This window comes from Schistosoma mansoni, chromosome W (assembly GCF_000237925.1).
Source record: "Schistosoma mansoni strain Puerto Rico chromosome W, complete genome".
In the NCBI taxonomy this organism is placed as follows: Eukaryota; Metazoa; Platyhelminthes; class Trematoda; order Strigeidida; family Schistosomatidae; genus Schistosoma; species Schistosoma mansoni.
The window spans coordinates 8,371,063-8,386,367 of record NC_031502.1 but is presented as its reverse complement, the minus strand read 5'-3'; the positions used below and the strand labels follow the sequence as shown (position 1 = coordinate 8,386,367).

General features: G+C 32.0%; 1 protein-coding gene and 1 non-coding gene across 2 annotated transcripts in view; one reads left to right on the top strand and one right to left on the bottom strand.

Moving 5' to 3' along the window:
* Positions 1-23: 23 nt before the first annotated feature.
* The window catches only part of Smp_126290 (hypothetical protein), a gene marked incomplete at both ends in the record, with an annotated part of 25,106 nt that continues 9,824 nt past the window's right edge, over positions 24-15,305 (top strand). Inside the window, 2 exon segments of the mRNA XM_018800120.1 lie at positions 24-883; positions 885-1,032. Coding sequence (XP_018653965.1) covers positions 24-883; positions 885-1,032 — 1,008 coding nt within the window.
* Positions 14,653-14,719, bottom strand: Smp_tRNA_00367_Gln_TTG.1.1. The gene has a single exon. It is a non-coding gene (tRNA).

The following is a 15,305-nucleotide window of genomic DNA, read 5'->3' as shown; positions in this document are numbered from 1 at the left end:
TCGTAAAACAAATAAAGAGAATTATGGCTATAATAAATTCACTATACTTATATTGTACTGGGTGGAAAGCAACACAACAAACATATCAGTATTGTAGAAATCCTTTACATCATCATAAAAAGCTTTTTAATCCACGACAACGTGGGTCGAATTCAGTTCGACTACTGTCAGGACCTAATGCTAAAAGTAATAATAGAAGTATTTATGGTTGTAATATGCGCAACAACAGTCATACTGATAATACTGGTAATTCGAAAAAGTCGAAAACAGTAAATTCAAGTTATTCAACAAGTATCATGAACTGTGAACAAGATTCATTTCGAGACATTAAATTATGTTCCAATTATTCTGAAAATACAAAGTTTGGATTAATGAAAATTATACGTACCTGTAACCTGATGAGTTTTCTATTAAATGAGAAACAAATGTGCTCAAAGCATTTTGAATTGATTAAATTATTTATTGAACAGTTACAAACAATAATAGAACATTTAGAAAAGGATATTGATAATACATTAAAAAACTTGGTAAATTTTAGTATAGATATATTTTCGGAGAAAATTGTCACTAAGGGATCAAAGTATTTGAAGACAATAATTAATTGTTCCGAATGTAATGAGAAATCTTTCATCGATTCGCCACTGATGAAACACTTCAATAATGAATCATTCAGCACTGAACACTGCGATCATTACTATAATTCAACAAAACTGGGGCAATCTAAATCACAGAACCACACACTGGACGACAATAAAATTAAAAGTTCTTCTAATTGTAGAACAAACAGATTTTGGAGCCATCTTTTGTCGCATACAAAGATAGATTGTCATCAAATGGCAGATGTAACATATTCAGATACTTCCTTTCAGTTTTATCCAACTAAGTGTGTACTTGAATCCATATCATCATTGTCTTCTGACTCATGTTCATTACCTCTATTCTGTTCCACCAACTACTTGTCTTCCTCTTCATCCTCCTCATCCTCATCGTCATTATTGTCACCTTTATCTTCACCACATACATATTCGACTTGTACATCAGTTTCCAACAATTCAGTTAAATCACCAGAAGAAGAAACTGTGGAAAAATTAAATTTTAAACAAATCGCAACTTATCATTGTCAAACTTTAAACGATTTAAATAGAAATGTAAGACTTGAAAATAAACAGATTAATGATAGGCTATTTATGTATCATCCAATTAATGTCAATGACGAGGAATACAAGAAACAGAATAGTTCATTGAAAAAATCCGTAAGTTTTATGACAGTGTTCAATTTGTTCTTATTAAAAACAATGGAACTATTTAATTACAATTAATCGTAAAGACTTAACCTAAAAATGGATGTAGCTAATTACCAGCCATTTAGTAGCAGGTTTCAATTTAAATTTATATTGACTATTTTGGGCTATATCGTAATAAGTGTATCTGAGATAATACTGTCCTTGCAGTTGAACTAGTTGTGTGACAATAATATCAGAGGTAATAACTCATAATACAATTCACAGATTTCTATGTATGTGATGGTTAGATCAGCTTGGTTAAATCTCACAATTTCTGTTTATGAATAAGCATATCTTGGACTGATCACGTTTCATCCATAAATTTGACTATGATGATTTTATAATAATTATCATTTCAAAACATCTTGTTGAACAGACCCTTAAGTGTTTACGTAGTCTATAAAGAACCTAGGCTAAAATGGCGAACGAATTACAAAGAATTGAGTCTACTAAATTTGTAATTCTTGTTTTACAACTGAACTGATCGACTGATGCTTGACTCAGCCAGAAAGAAATCGTTAATTTCAAGCATTACGCTTTTATGGATAGTATACAACAAATAATTCCTTCACGAAACTTGTATGTGTTGAATAACCCTCTTCCTTTTGGTTGGTTTCCAATAGTCTTAAGAAATATTATCCACAAGTTACATTGATTTATCGTTCCCTGAATGTCATCGTACCTACAAAGAATCTTGAAGGTTTCGGGTTCAAACCCATGTGTGGTTATGATTGAGCACAAATAAGAATTCTCCAAATTGGATAAAGCAGCTGACCAATGATTCCTAGTTCTCAATGATCAACTGTGATGAAACTCATATTCAAAGTACGTAAGATGTGTAGTGAATTTTACGTGTTCAGGGGTGACAATTTGAAACTGTTCTATGTTCCATAACCCTTATTTGCCTTAATTTGACTTTTAACTGTTCAATACTCATAAATACTTCATAACTCTGAAAACAACTATGGAATAATTTCAGCTGGTCAATTGTCCGTAAGTTGATATCAGTTCGTACTGAGAGCCACGTTAAAACTGGCAAAAATCCTTCCTCTTTTATATATGTTAGTGTTGATCAGAGTTCAATGAATAAGGTTTAAAACTATTAATATAATAGCTAGCTTTATTTCTTTGCACATTGGATTGCTTCCAATTGATTTGTGTTTAGGTTTATTTTTCGAATGAATTGAATGATAAGTTGTATCATATTTGAGTTTGTTCGAGTATTCGTTCTTCAAACATTCCACTACTACCCTTCCATCAGCAAAAGGTGCTCCCTTAATACACATCTACACATAATGATGATATTTATTTTTTGACTGGTATGAACTAAGAGACGTATTTTGTTACCTTATATTTTCAAAAGTATAAATCTTTATATGCTATTCAATAGACTGTTATTGGTATTGGAGATGTTTTGATTATAGTCTTTTGTTTATGGTTATGTAGTGATGTAATTTGACCATTGCTTTTAAAGTAAGAGACACTAGTATTCGTCGTATTATTGATGCCTAACCCCTCCCCATAAAAAATATTAGCTTTACAAAAATGGTATCAATAGAACATTTTATATCTTTTAATAATCTGCTTAAAAGTAACTGGATTGGTTTATGTACATTTGTTTAAAAAAATTTCTCAAGTGATGAAAAAAGAGACTAACAAATTGTATAGCTAGACAGAAAACTTCACTTCTATTATAACTATTGATTATAGTAGAGTGATGTGATAATGGTAATAACATTAACTAAAGACTGTTGTACAATAGGTTTTAGTTCTTCAGACCATAGAATTCCACACCCGTAACTCTATATTGAGTTCAACCTAGCATGTCTAGGTCTTTTCTGAAGAGAACAACACTTTCAAGTGATTGATTTGGAACCCAATGATTTACAGAACTTCTGTTTTCGGCAAGTTATAGTCTCATTTTTGACGTCTTTGATTTTACAGATTAAGGTGCTTTCATTAACAGTTCAGACTATTCATTGTGAAGTTGGTTAAATGTTATCATGCACATCGGGAAACGTGAATACTGTAAGTCTGGTTTTGTATAAGGTCTGTTGTCTAACCAACTAAAGAGTTTTGAGATAGAAAAAAGTAATTATTTAGTGATCCATACTTATCAATGATTTTTCCGATCTTAATCTGAAGTCTGAAAATCATCTCCGAAATCATATAAATAGCCAAAAATTGGCGCAAGCGTTCACAATCACAATAGTTATCTATAACTTCCTTTCAATCTTAGACACTAATTATCTTCAGTATGACAATTCGTAATGATAGAAGATGGAACCGATTGTGAAGCTATTTGTTATTTCTGTTGGCAATTCATTACGTTTTGCTAACGCATTTTTGCGTAGTTTTACATAATCGTCTATTGTAAATTCTTGAAAATTTACAAGCGGTTCAAAAACAAGATTAACTTTAGTTCAAGATTTTCTCTACTGTTATGGTTCCCTGTCTGTTTATCCATCTACCTGACTATAATATTCTTGCTATTCGTGTCACTCAATGTGAAACTGATTTTCATCACTTGTGCATATCAATCGAACAACTGTTAAAAGTGTCTTTAAGGTAAAAGGTTTAATAACATTGGTTAGGACTTGTTCGAAACCAAGGAAGCGACCTAAACTATGTCACGAAATGTCAAAAATTCAGTTTTCTATTCATTTGGATATTACATATGTACTATCATTATATCGTTGGAAACAAACCACCCAATATTCAGTCTATTTGAAATTATCAAGTCAAGCCATAGTGATCACGTTTACTTGTTTAGAACTATTGTGAATTCTCACTAATCCTCTGCTGTCTGGTGAAAGTGTAAGGACGTTAGTATAACATACTAAACTATAGGATTTGAGATAGGATTGTAAATGAAAGAGAAAAACATCTAAGTTAGGATTTTGAAAACTATCATCAGAGGCTATTGTGCATAAAGTTATAAGCTAAAATGAAATATCGCATAACTTCTTGGTATTTGATGGCATATGTTTGAGGTGATTGGTTTTGTCCAAAGAATACACGCTAACTATTCATTGACTGCGTTAATCTATCATGTATACACATAACTACTTACAAACTCTTGTTGTTTCTTCATTATTATTAATGTTAAAATTATCGTTTTCCTCTTCTGGTTCGCATAAATTCCTTGATAGAATATTGACGCTGAATAATTAAGTTTTGTATATCATATTGTACTGATTGTTCAACATATTTAAAACCATAAATTAATAATTTTATTCATTGTTGGCTGACCATGAAAGGTTTCTCTTTTGTTTACGTCCAATTTTGATTCTTCAGAACTATCCTGGACTCTTGTGGTACATTCAATGGATTTCCAAGTTGGAAGTGCCAATCTTTTGATTTATTTTTGTTATTACGTTTATATTTGTAGGATTACATATTAGTCAGCCCCAGTCTTTGAGAAGTTTTTCTGCAATTTAGGTCAGTAGATACAGTTAAATTCTAATTTCGCTTATAACCTGATATTCATAACTCCATCCATCAATCTATCTAACATTTTTCACGTAGTCGGTTTTTAGTCTTTTCCAAGGTTTGTTTATTATTTAATACTATAACCACTATAGTTTATTGTTCGATACATCATACGCTTCTTCTATGCTTGAATGTTTTTTTTATAAAAAAAGTAATAATGGTTGAGGCTAGACAGGTTAACAAAAACCGAATCATCGTTGTTATTTTAATCTTCATAACTAAGTATATGTCTTTCTGGTTGTAAAAAGTTCAACGATAACAGGGTGAGCAAAATTTTAGCTGTTCATAAATCGATTAATCTATAAGTATCAGAAAGAAGATAAGAGTCGAAATGCAAGAGACTTTACATATAACATAACCATGAATTACACTTAATTTTATCATTATCTAATCTGATAGTAATGATGGAGATCGATTACTAATTACACCAGTGTATTTACTCGCTTAAAATGTGATTTGTTAATTTTTCACAGTCAGTTTTGTATGGCTGAACACTTTTCAAAAAAATAGCTCTTATTTGCATAATTATGACTATTATTAACTTTTTAATTAGGAGTTTTCGATGTTATTCGAAAAAACATGTGAGAAAATGTTTCTTGGTCTATACTACTTGTTTACACCATGTGTTTACTTAGATATTTTGTAGATGGATTTTCATAGTTTGTTATATGATTCAGCTTATGAAAATTAACTAAATATTCAAATCTTTTCACAAACACCTCAGTGAATAAAGTTACTGAGTTCACTAATTACTTGATCTAAGGTTGATGGTGATCACTGAAATTGACTAAGCCCAAATCGATAAAATAACTCATGGATGACAATATTTGATCATCATACTACCAGAAACTGACTTAAGTAAAGCAAAATCATGGGCCTTTAAACGCCAATTGAGTGGCCTTAAATTATCTTACCGAAAATCCTAAAACTCATCTATTCAATGTCATTTTGGGATCATGTGATGTGTTACTGTCATCGTTTACAATAGCAATCCAGCTATGGTTTGTGTTAAGAGCATATATGTATATAAACTTTTTACCATGCTTTATATAGTTCAGTTAGGGCTTCTAATAATTTCAAAACTAATCGTATAATTGATCTCTTCTCAGCGAAATCAGTTACTATTCTTTAAAGACTGTTTATAACTTGAACAAACGTATCCATTAATAATGATGCTGTTACATTCATAACAGTGGCAATATTCATGCCCCCTTACATAGATATATACTAACAATCATCATAATTAGCACAATGATCGATTAAAACTCATTCCATCTTGGTTTACAAATCTATAAAAACATATCATGTAGTGAGAATTTCGCCTAATGCTGATTTTTACTTTCAAATCATCATGTCATCTCAGGGACACCAATGTTTTGAAATCAATTTTTCTGGGCGGATAATTTATTGGCTTATCTCTTTAAATAAAACGTTATGATCATCGTCAATTATGACTGTTAACAGTTGAAAAACTGTCCTGAAAGTGTTTTGACTCTAATGAAATTGGTGAAAATTATTGTGAATAAGGTTGTCTTTTTACAAACACCAATACTTTTAGTATCATTGTATACGATTGTGAAACAAAGTAACATTTCTAACTTCAAACAGTCATGGGAAACACGATTTCAACTAACAATATTGAAATATTTTGAAACAATAGAACGTTTTAAAGATTCCTTCTTTGTTTGATGATTGTCAATGAAAGATATTCTCCAAGACGTATTAATAGAATGCTTTCAAGTTCATGTGCACTTTGATGTGAGAATTTTTATATTATCTCTAGGTACAAAAGGTTCCAGGAAATCATATCTTAAAGTGTTAGCGAACAGGTGGCATAGTTCTTTTTTAATTTGAGTATATTCGTTTTATTCGGTGAGGTATAACTACACATAAAATCAAGACAATAATAATTTATTTGATTGTTCTTTGATAGACTGAGGAAAAAAACTGAATATGCTCGTCAAATTCCATTTTTTTGTTGATTCACATACTATCGATTTTGGTATCGGCAGTGTATTAGTTGAATCCCAAGAGATACTTGAATAAGAATGCGTAGATGATGATTTTATGAATTAGTTAATTGTTTTAAGTCTATCAGATCTATTTATGAGTTATACTCATTTGTAAAATTAATGATTAAAAATTCGTGTTGAACTCCAACTGAGATCATTTTGTTACAGAAATTTATGACGTTCACAGTGAAACAGTTATAATCAACGACAACATGCCGTTGCTAACTCTTTGCCCAACCCTCCCCCTTTATGCGGGCTTGGGGCCAGCAGTAACCCTAGAAGGACTAAAGGTGGAGTTATATTACTATTGTATTGGTTATTTGAAAAAACATTTCAGCCAGTCATTGGTAATATATATGAGGATAATTATTATCTATTCTCACAGGAGAGAATAAAAAGAGATGAATGAATAAAAAAGGAAACTTCCCAGTTTTGCTAAATTTTTCAACTGGCCTAACATTGTTGAATCGTACAACATGAGAGTGAAAAGAAAAGAATGAGATAGAAAGTTGGTTATTTAAGCTGAAAGATTAGGCGACAAACAGGCAAACACACACAGACAGAAGTAAAGGCAAAGGAGCGAAAGCTTATCATCTTGCTGTTTTTCAGTTTTTCTAAAACAGAACACAGTCTGCTTTTTTCCACGTTGTATTTATTTGTTGCTTGTTTTGGTTTTTCATATTAAGTCATTTTTTCTGAAAATCTTGTGGTGATCATAGTTGACGCATTATGTCTAGACATAACCAGCTGTCGTTTTCTGTCTCTAAATAAGAATAAAATACTTGAGCATAGTAACATACAGACAGTGTCACTCTTTCTCACTTAATAGTCTATGCATTTCAATCAATCACTCAGTCATTCACTAATCCAACTATTATATATATATATTATATATATATATGCTCATAAGTTATTTATTATTAATATCATACGTATATTATTATTAAAAAGGGTATGAGTTTCCTTATCGTAGGTATACTTAACTAATTTTTGTTCATTCTTGTTGAAATATGCATATCTTGAGTGAATATAGCCTTCTTATTACAGGCTTTATAGAATAGTAAGGTTGCGGCTAAAAGCGGGATCCAAGACCCATGTTCCATTTTATTCGGGGCTGATCAATCGGTTATTATTCCATCCCGGTAGCATTCGTTTCAAAAGAGAAAGCTTTATCCACTGAGCTATTGAGTGCAGATATGCTCTAACTTCATCCCTTATTTCTCAATTACTCTTAGCGTTAGAATTTCCATAATCAATGATTTTCCAATAATTCCATTGGTACTAATTACGCACGTAAATACAAGTGAAATTCATAGGTAAATAGATTTAGTCGGAGTTTACCCACAACATTCTTGTCTTCATCAGTTATGTCGTACAGTGCTCTTTTGCTTATTTTTCCCGTTTGTTTAGTGGACAAATGCTGACCCACTGAAGACTTTACTTCAGACCTAATTTTTTTTCTAAATTTGTGTTTCGACTCGTTGTATTGAGCTGGGCTAGACCAAACATGTCCATAAAAGACAGTTACTGATAACTTCAGCGATTTATTTATAAACATTTTTGATGCTAATTTTTATATCCTCAGTATTTAAAAATTTATGGGTTCCTGTTATGTTTTTTCCCATCGAAATCTAGCACCGATTACTTTAACCAATTAAGCATTTTACACCAGACTACTAAAATGTGATCATTAGCACTAATGTTTAGGTAAATAATCGTACGAGTTAAATGTTTTATACTGAAAAATCATAACAGCAGCATTCTTGTTAGGAAACGATAATCAACAGAGTCAATCAATTTGAGGTCGAGGACGACTCCACTTTATGAGTTTAATAAAGGTTAGAAGTTGAAAACCGTTTAACTGTCTGGCCAAGTGAACGAAAGTTAACATTCATTGACAAGTAGATCTTATAGTTCTGGATTTAGGCCATTCACTTTAGAGGATTTCTGAACTATACTAAGTTGTATTAGCGGTAAGTTGTCACTGCCTTTTGACAACTTAACTTCTCAATCATTTTGCGACTACACCCATACAGATAATTCTAATTCATTGGCTCAGACAAGGATGATCATTTGACTGATATCAACACTCATTGTTTTTTAAACTACAGTCTTACACTACTTATAAGTAGATAAAACAAAACGCTATAATTTACATAATGGGTTGGTAGCCATGAGGCTCTGAACAACCGTGTCATCTCGACATGAGACTCCTCAGTATACTTCATCCCTACCTGGAATAGGGATTGAACCCAAGACCTCCAAATCTTGAGAAGAGAGCCAAAGTTTCAGACCACTGAGTCGGCAACCAATGGTTTGATTTCAATCAATTCTTAGTGTTCCTTCCCTATTTGTTTGATGCCATTGGTTAGTGACTTCCTCACATTCAGATTGGTTGAACTCCACTGATAAAGTACACTACTAAACCACATTTTGGTCCTCACTGAACTGACAGGCCCTCTTGAAATAGTTATCCATATCATTAAATCAAACACTGAAGTTATGTTAATTATGTTTCAATATTCAATCATCAAACATAGTGTGTACCGAGATCTTCAATCATGTAACTTGTTCGGCAAACTGAAAGCTAAAGTCGGAAACTTGATGTGAGATTGAGAAGGTTACCCGTAACCATCTACTAAGTAAATATCTCAGTAACACAGCTCAATATGCTTGATGAAAAATAGAAATATGTTGAATGTTATGGCATCAAATACAATGCAAATCACGCTTCGATATATAGTACTTATTTTATTTTGATGAGTGGAAAAGTGACCGAAATTTTGGTAGTGGTTTAGAAAATGAACATTAAAAATGTTGTGAATAACATCAGTTTGAGTTGCTCATGCATGATAAAATTTTGGCAATAACTTAATACCATTGTGTACTAGCTCTGAGGTCTAGAGGTTAAGTAACCATTCGTGTGACCGAGGGTTAACAGTGAATGCATACTGCTAAGAAGTTCTATACCAAGTCAAAAGAGTCTTCCAATATTTTCTAGTTTTGAATTGTTATTTGATAAATAACAGTTCGCGGTGTAATCAGTGAATATTTCATTCTCACCAAATAAACAATTCCTATGTGGAACATAATATCCTTTAAAAAAAAAGAAATAAATAATAGTATGGCCTGATTCACCTAGAAGACCTTGCATTTTCACGTGCTTTAACTTTCACACTGTCGATGTTAAGGATTAAAACTGATTAGTTTTCGTTGAACTATGTGAATTTTGAAAAGGTTTCCTCAATACTATAATTTAGTCACGAGCTTTTATTAGAAATGGTTAGTGGCTAGCAGTAGAATCATCAAAAGGAAAATGCAACACTTGTTCTGAATGATATGTTTTTACAAAATCATGTTTGCTCGTTTTTAAACTATAATGAAGTTATTCATTATATTACGATACAATGTCTCTAACAGTGGATACTGTCTAAGGGGAATATAATTGGTAATACTGTTAATTTTTAGTCACAAGGTACGTTTCAGCAGTCGAAGATTTTCAGGATGTTTTCTTGCAAATAATTGATCTATTGTTGGTAAACAAAGGAACATATTAGTAACATTTGAGTGAGGTAAACTTTAATACAAAGATTTCAGTGACCACAGTTAGCATCTTTGATGTAATTGCAGAATAAATCGAGATAATGGATTTTCTCTAAAGAGTTATTGTGTATCACTTAACTAGCGATTAAGATATTAATGATGAACTAGGATTATGTAAAATAAATTATTAATTTCAACTATAAATGCATATAAATAGTGACCTTTATAATTTTATTCCTTTCTTCTTAGTCAGTATAAAATGACTAATATGATTTCACTTATTCAGGTTGATGAACGATTAATCTTTTGTTACAGCATACCATTCAATATGCAAATATTACTGAGGGAATTGCGTTGAAGATTGTTCAGCACGATTTCCAATTCAAGCATTACTTTAGTAGGAGTTGTGCCTGTCGAATATATGAAACAGATCCCTGTTGACTAGTGTCTTTGTTAAGATCGAAAACAGTCTTAGGTGATTTGTATCCACTATCGTTTTTAATATTGTTAACTGAAATTCACACGATCAACAAAAACTCATTTCGGTCTGTCCTGAAACATACATTAGTTTCAATTCACTTAGTACTGTTTGTTTGAATCTTCCCATTGATGTTTAGGACTTCAACTAGTCAGTCTCTTATTAGCATATGTGCATACTGTGCGTATTGTCTTGATATTGCCTTAATTCACAAGCATTATCAACGAAGATAGATAGTGGCTAGCAGTGGAATCCAGGACGCGCGTTTCGTCCTATTTAGGACCAGTCATCTGGATGTACCTGCATCTCAGAGTTTCATTAAAAATAAATTTTAAATAAAATTAAAAGACTTATTCGAAAAGTTATTTTTCGTCTTAGTAAGAATGATCCATTACTGAATGTAATTTCTAACATTATAAACAGTATAAACGTGTTGGTAGACAATTGTGAGTTTCAGATTAAAAAGTAACTTGAATCTTTTATATGAATAAAGATTAAACGTTTTTCCGTTCAAAAACATGGGCCAGTCTTTAGATTTATCGTACGTTCATTGATAAGAACGAAAGGTGCGTTCTTTACTCCACCACTAGTCACGATTCATCTATTCTATAAAACTTGTTGTGAATGACTGTTAATTGCGTTCAAAAATCACTCAACTAAAAATTTCGATGATGTTGCTCAGAATGATTGTCATAAAGATTTTTGACTAAACCATCCAGCCTAAAGGACTTAACACGACCATCATTACTACAAACACAATTCTAATTAGTTTTCACCAAACTAACTATTTATTTGGTATTTGTATATCAAGACAATGAGGTATCTGACAGCTGGAATATATTTTTGACTCAAATCAAACTTTTTTTGTGTAAACTACTCTCAGTTATTTCACCCTTAGAAGGAAAATATCATTAAGCCGAAATGGATTCCCAGATGAATATCACGAGTTTATTATTGATCTATTAATATCATTTACACTTAAAAGAGAATAAAAAGATTGATACCAGCTAATAACATATCTATTACATGATATATATATATATATATATATATATATATATATATATATATATATAAGTCTGCAAATCTCTGCTTCCCTGTATAACCGTGCTGACAGTTAACAAAAAACAATAATAAGTGTCTGAATTGAATTTCTTTATAATGGATAGTTAGCGAAGTAGATAGGTAGATAGAAAGACAGTTAGTTAGGACGTTAGTCGTCTGTAGACATTTGATTTATTTGCTTTCTGAGCAAAATTAACTGTTGGTATATTTCATCCGTTTATATGTGCATATACCTAATTTGTATGTATTCATGTAGTATATTAGTTCAGAATGGAATCTGAAAGCACAAAAGGATGTGTGTATGTGTGGGATTAGCAATTATTTAGGACATTTAGAAAAAATAAACCAGACGACCATGACGATGTTTTAAATTATCTGTCATATTGTTCAGACAAGACTAGACTAGACTTGGCTTAGATATACACACATGCATAATGGGTAAGTATTAAGATATGGAGCACTGAAAAAATACACTTATACGTACACAAATTCAAAATTATAGTAGAATAATACACGCCTTAAATGAATTCAGACTAAATATCAGTATATAATTTATTTAGTAGTAGTTATTCTGACAATCATTTTTTCTGATGTAGCAGTCTAGTTATTATTGTTTTGATCACACTTTGCTATATTGAAACAAAATGAGTTTTTTGGGGTTGGGAAAAATGAATTACACCTGAAATTCATAAATTATGCCCCATCACACAGAAATATCATTTTAGATTAGTGATATGAAATCGTATATATACATTCATCAGTGGTTTTAAACTACAATTTCTATGACTGAATTCTTGAAGAACACATCATACTGAAGACGACATGAATGCTAACTTCATGTTCATAGACATGAGGAATTCGCAACTCTGAAGTGATTGGTACGAAGGGTAACATTTATGAATGTAGTATTGACTGTATCTTATTTGATTCTCTCAAAAAGTGTGAGTTTCCTGAATTTTGAAGTTATTCATCTCCAATCACGTTTAACTAATCAAGAAACCTAAGTTCAGATTATCTTGTTGACTGTCTCTAGCCGTTAGTCAATAATTCATTAAATCTTATTATGCTGACATTGATTTACATCACCTGTATAGCTTACTAAAACTAATGAACAGGATTTCATGAAAAATCTTGTTTATAGTGGCTAATTTGTTCTAACTAAACACAACCTTAATTTATACTCCTAACCCGAATTCCAACTTGATAATTAACTGTAAGAAACACTCCAGACCATGACTTCTGTCTTGACATGGTGGTAGAGCTTGTATATCGTGATGACTTAATAGAACTATAAACACTAGGTTGGCGCTTTAGACAATAAAACCTGAATTCCTATAATGCGTTCTTACATAGCTAGTTTTTCAGTGTCCACAATTGATCTTTAATTCAACGTAAGTTCAGTACAGAAACGTGATTGATCACTGAGCAGTGTTCGGTTTCATGTTTGCTTAGTCTTTCTGAATTGACCAAGTTGCAGTATGGCCACTTATCCGAGTAGTTCAGCATTGTATGCAAGAAGTTGATATTTTAAGTGGTTAGAGGTGGTTGATGGTAACATTTTAAAACGTGAAAATGGGTGGCCTAAATTGGAATTTCATTTGAAGAATCAGGTCCCTCGGAATCACAGTTACGTTTTGATGATTAATGCAAAGTAGCACGAAATCTAGGTTTAAAATTTCCTTCCAGACACGTAAACAGAAACCTATACGATTACGATAAGTCTTGGTAAGTGGACACTCGATTCGAGTTTCTAGCCGCTTGTCAATAACACCCGGCTAAATTTACACAGTGACCTGAGCTCAAGAGAAAAGCGGCGAAGCAGTTAAAGAATGCCTTAATCAAAGGTTAACTTCTGTTCGAAAAAAGAGGGTATTTATAGGGTAACACACGATACTGGGGTTCTGGAAATTTCTAGAACCGTGCTAAATACAGTAGATAGATATATAACCAATCAAAACCGTGATACGTGATCCTACATTTTCTAAATGTTTCTTAGAAGATTCCACTCAATACCTATTGGATCAAACGTTTCCTGACATTTATGGGCCTCTAGGGACTTCGAAGAGGAATATTTTTGGAACTCCTTCAACAAACTACAATTTAGTCTGCTTTCCGAATCAACTATTAGGATGATCAACAATCTCTTGACAGTGGTACTTAATTTCCACGTTGTTAGTATGAACAAGTTGTCAAGGCATTAGTAAAGAAGTATCGGTGAATAACCAACTGTACACCATATATCAATTTTATGTATAAAACCGGATACCAGCAATGAGTCATTTTTCTAGTGAACATAATTTACCTAAGATTTAAACATGGACTAAAAAAGTATGACTTATTCTTTTCAGTTTACTGAAGTAATATAATAAATAACAGACTGGATGAAACTTTGACATATATCTTAAATAATGATAACGGTAACAATAAACTGTTTAAACAATATCAAACCAAATAGGTTTTTAAACCTTTGTTTTTTTACTGTGTCTATAGTATATCGCTTTTCTCCAGAAAGAAGATGATCTCTATCTTAAATTAAAGTGAAATCAAACTGACATATACAGAACAATAAGATAAATTCATACGATTCCAGTGAAATTAAAAAAATTTTGGGCATTTAGTGATACCGAAGTATACGTATTCGTCACAACGACCTATGGATCTTACTTTAATCTTATTTTGTAAACAAAGATGGATAGTGGCTAACAGCGGAATCCAGGACATGCGTTTCGTCCTATTTGGGACTCGTCAGCTGGATGTAACTGCGTCTTAAAGTTGATGTTCACTCTGGGACTCGAACCCAGTACCTTTCGCTTCAAACGCCATCGCATTATCCACTCAGCTACTGAGTCCTGATAGTCATTTGCTTGTGCAATGGGGTGAAGTTGAAATTTACTTAGTATTGTTTGTTTGGATCTTCCCATTGATGTGTTTAGGATTGCAACTGGTCAGTCTTTAATTGGCATATATGCATACTGAGACTGACCAGTTGCAGTCCTAAACATCAATGGGAAGATTCAAACAAACAATACCAAGTGAATTTAATCCTATTTGTTATATGAGCAAATTTCAATTGCTTAGTAATTCAGAATTTATGACAAATCAATTTGAACAGAGAAATGAGAAGACAAATTTTGTGAGATAGTACCATTTCGTGCTTTCTCGTCAGTCACATACAAGCAACATGTTATTCGTGTAAATACAGTTTTGAAGATAAGGTCAAAATTTCTTATTTAGCATGACATTCACTTACTAGAACCATGGTAAACAAAGGTCAACGTACAGTTGTTTTTGAACACATAAAGTTGGACTTTTCCGACCAATCAAGATAGCTCCGAGTAGTTTGAGTGTGTGTGGGTTTTGATGACATGTCACAATTCTAAAGGCTGATTTTGGGTCAATTTGATGACCACTCATCATTAGATGTTTTGCAAT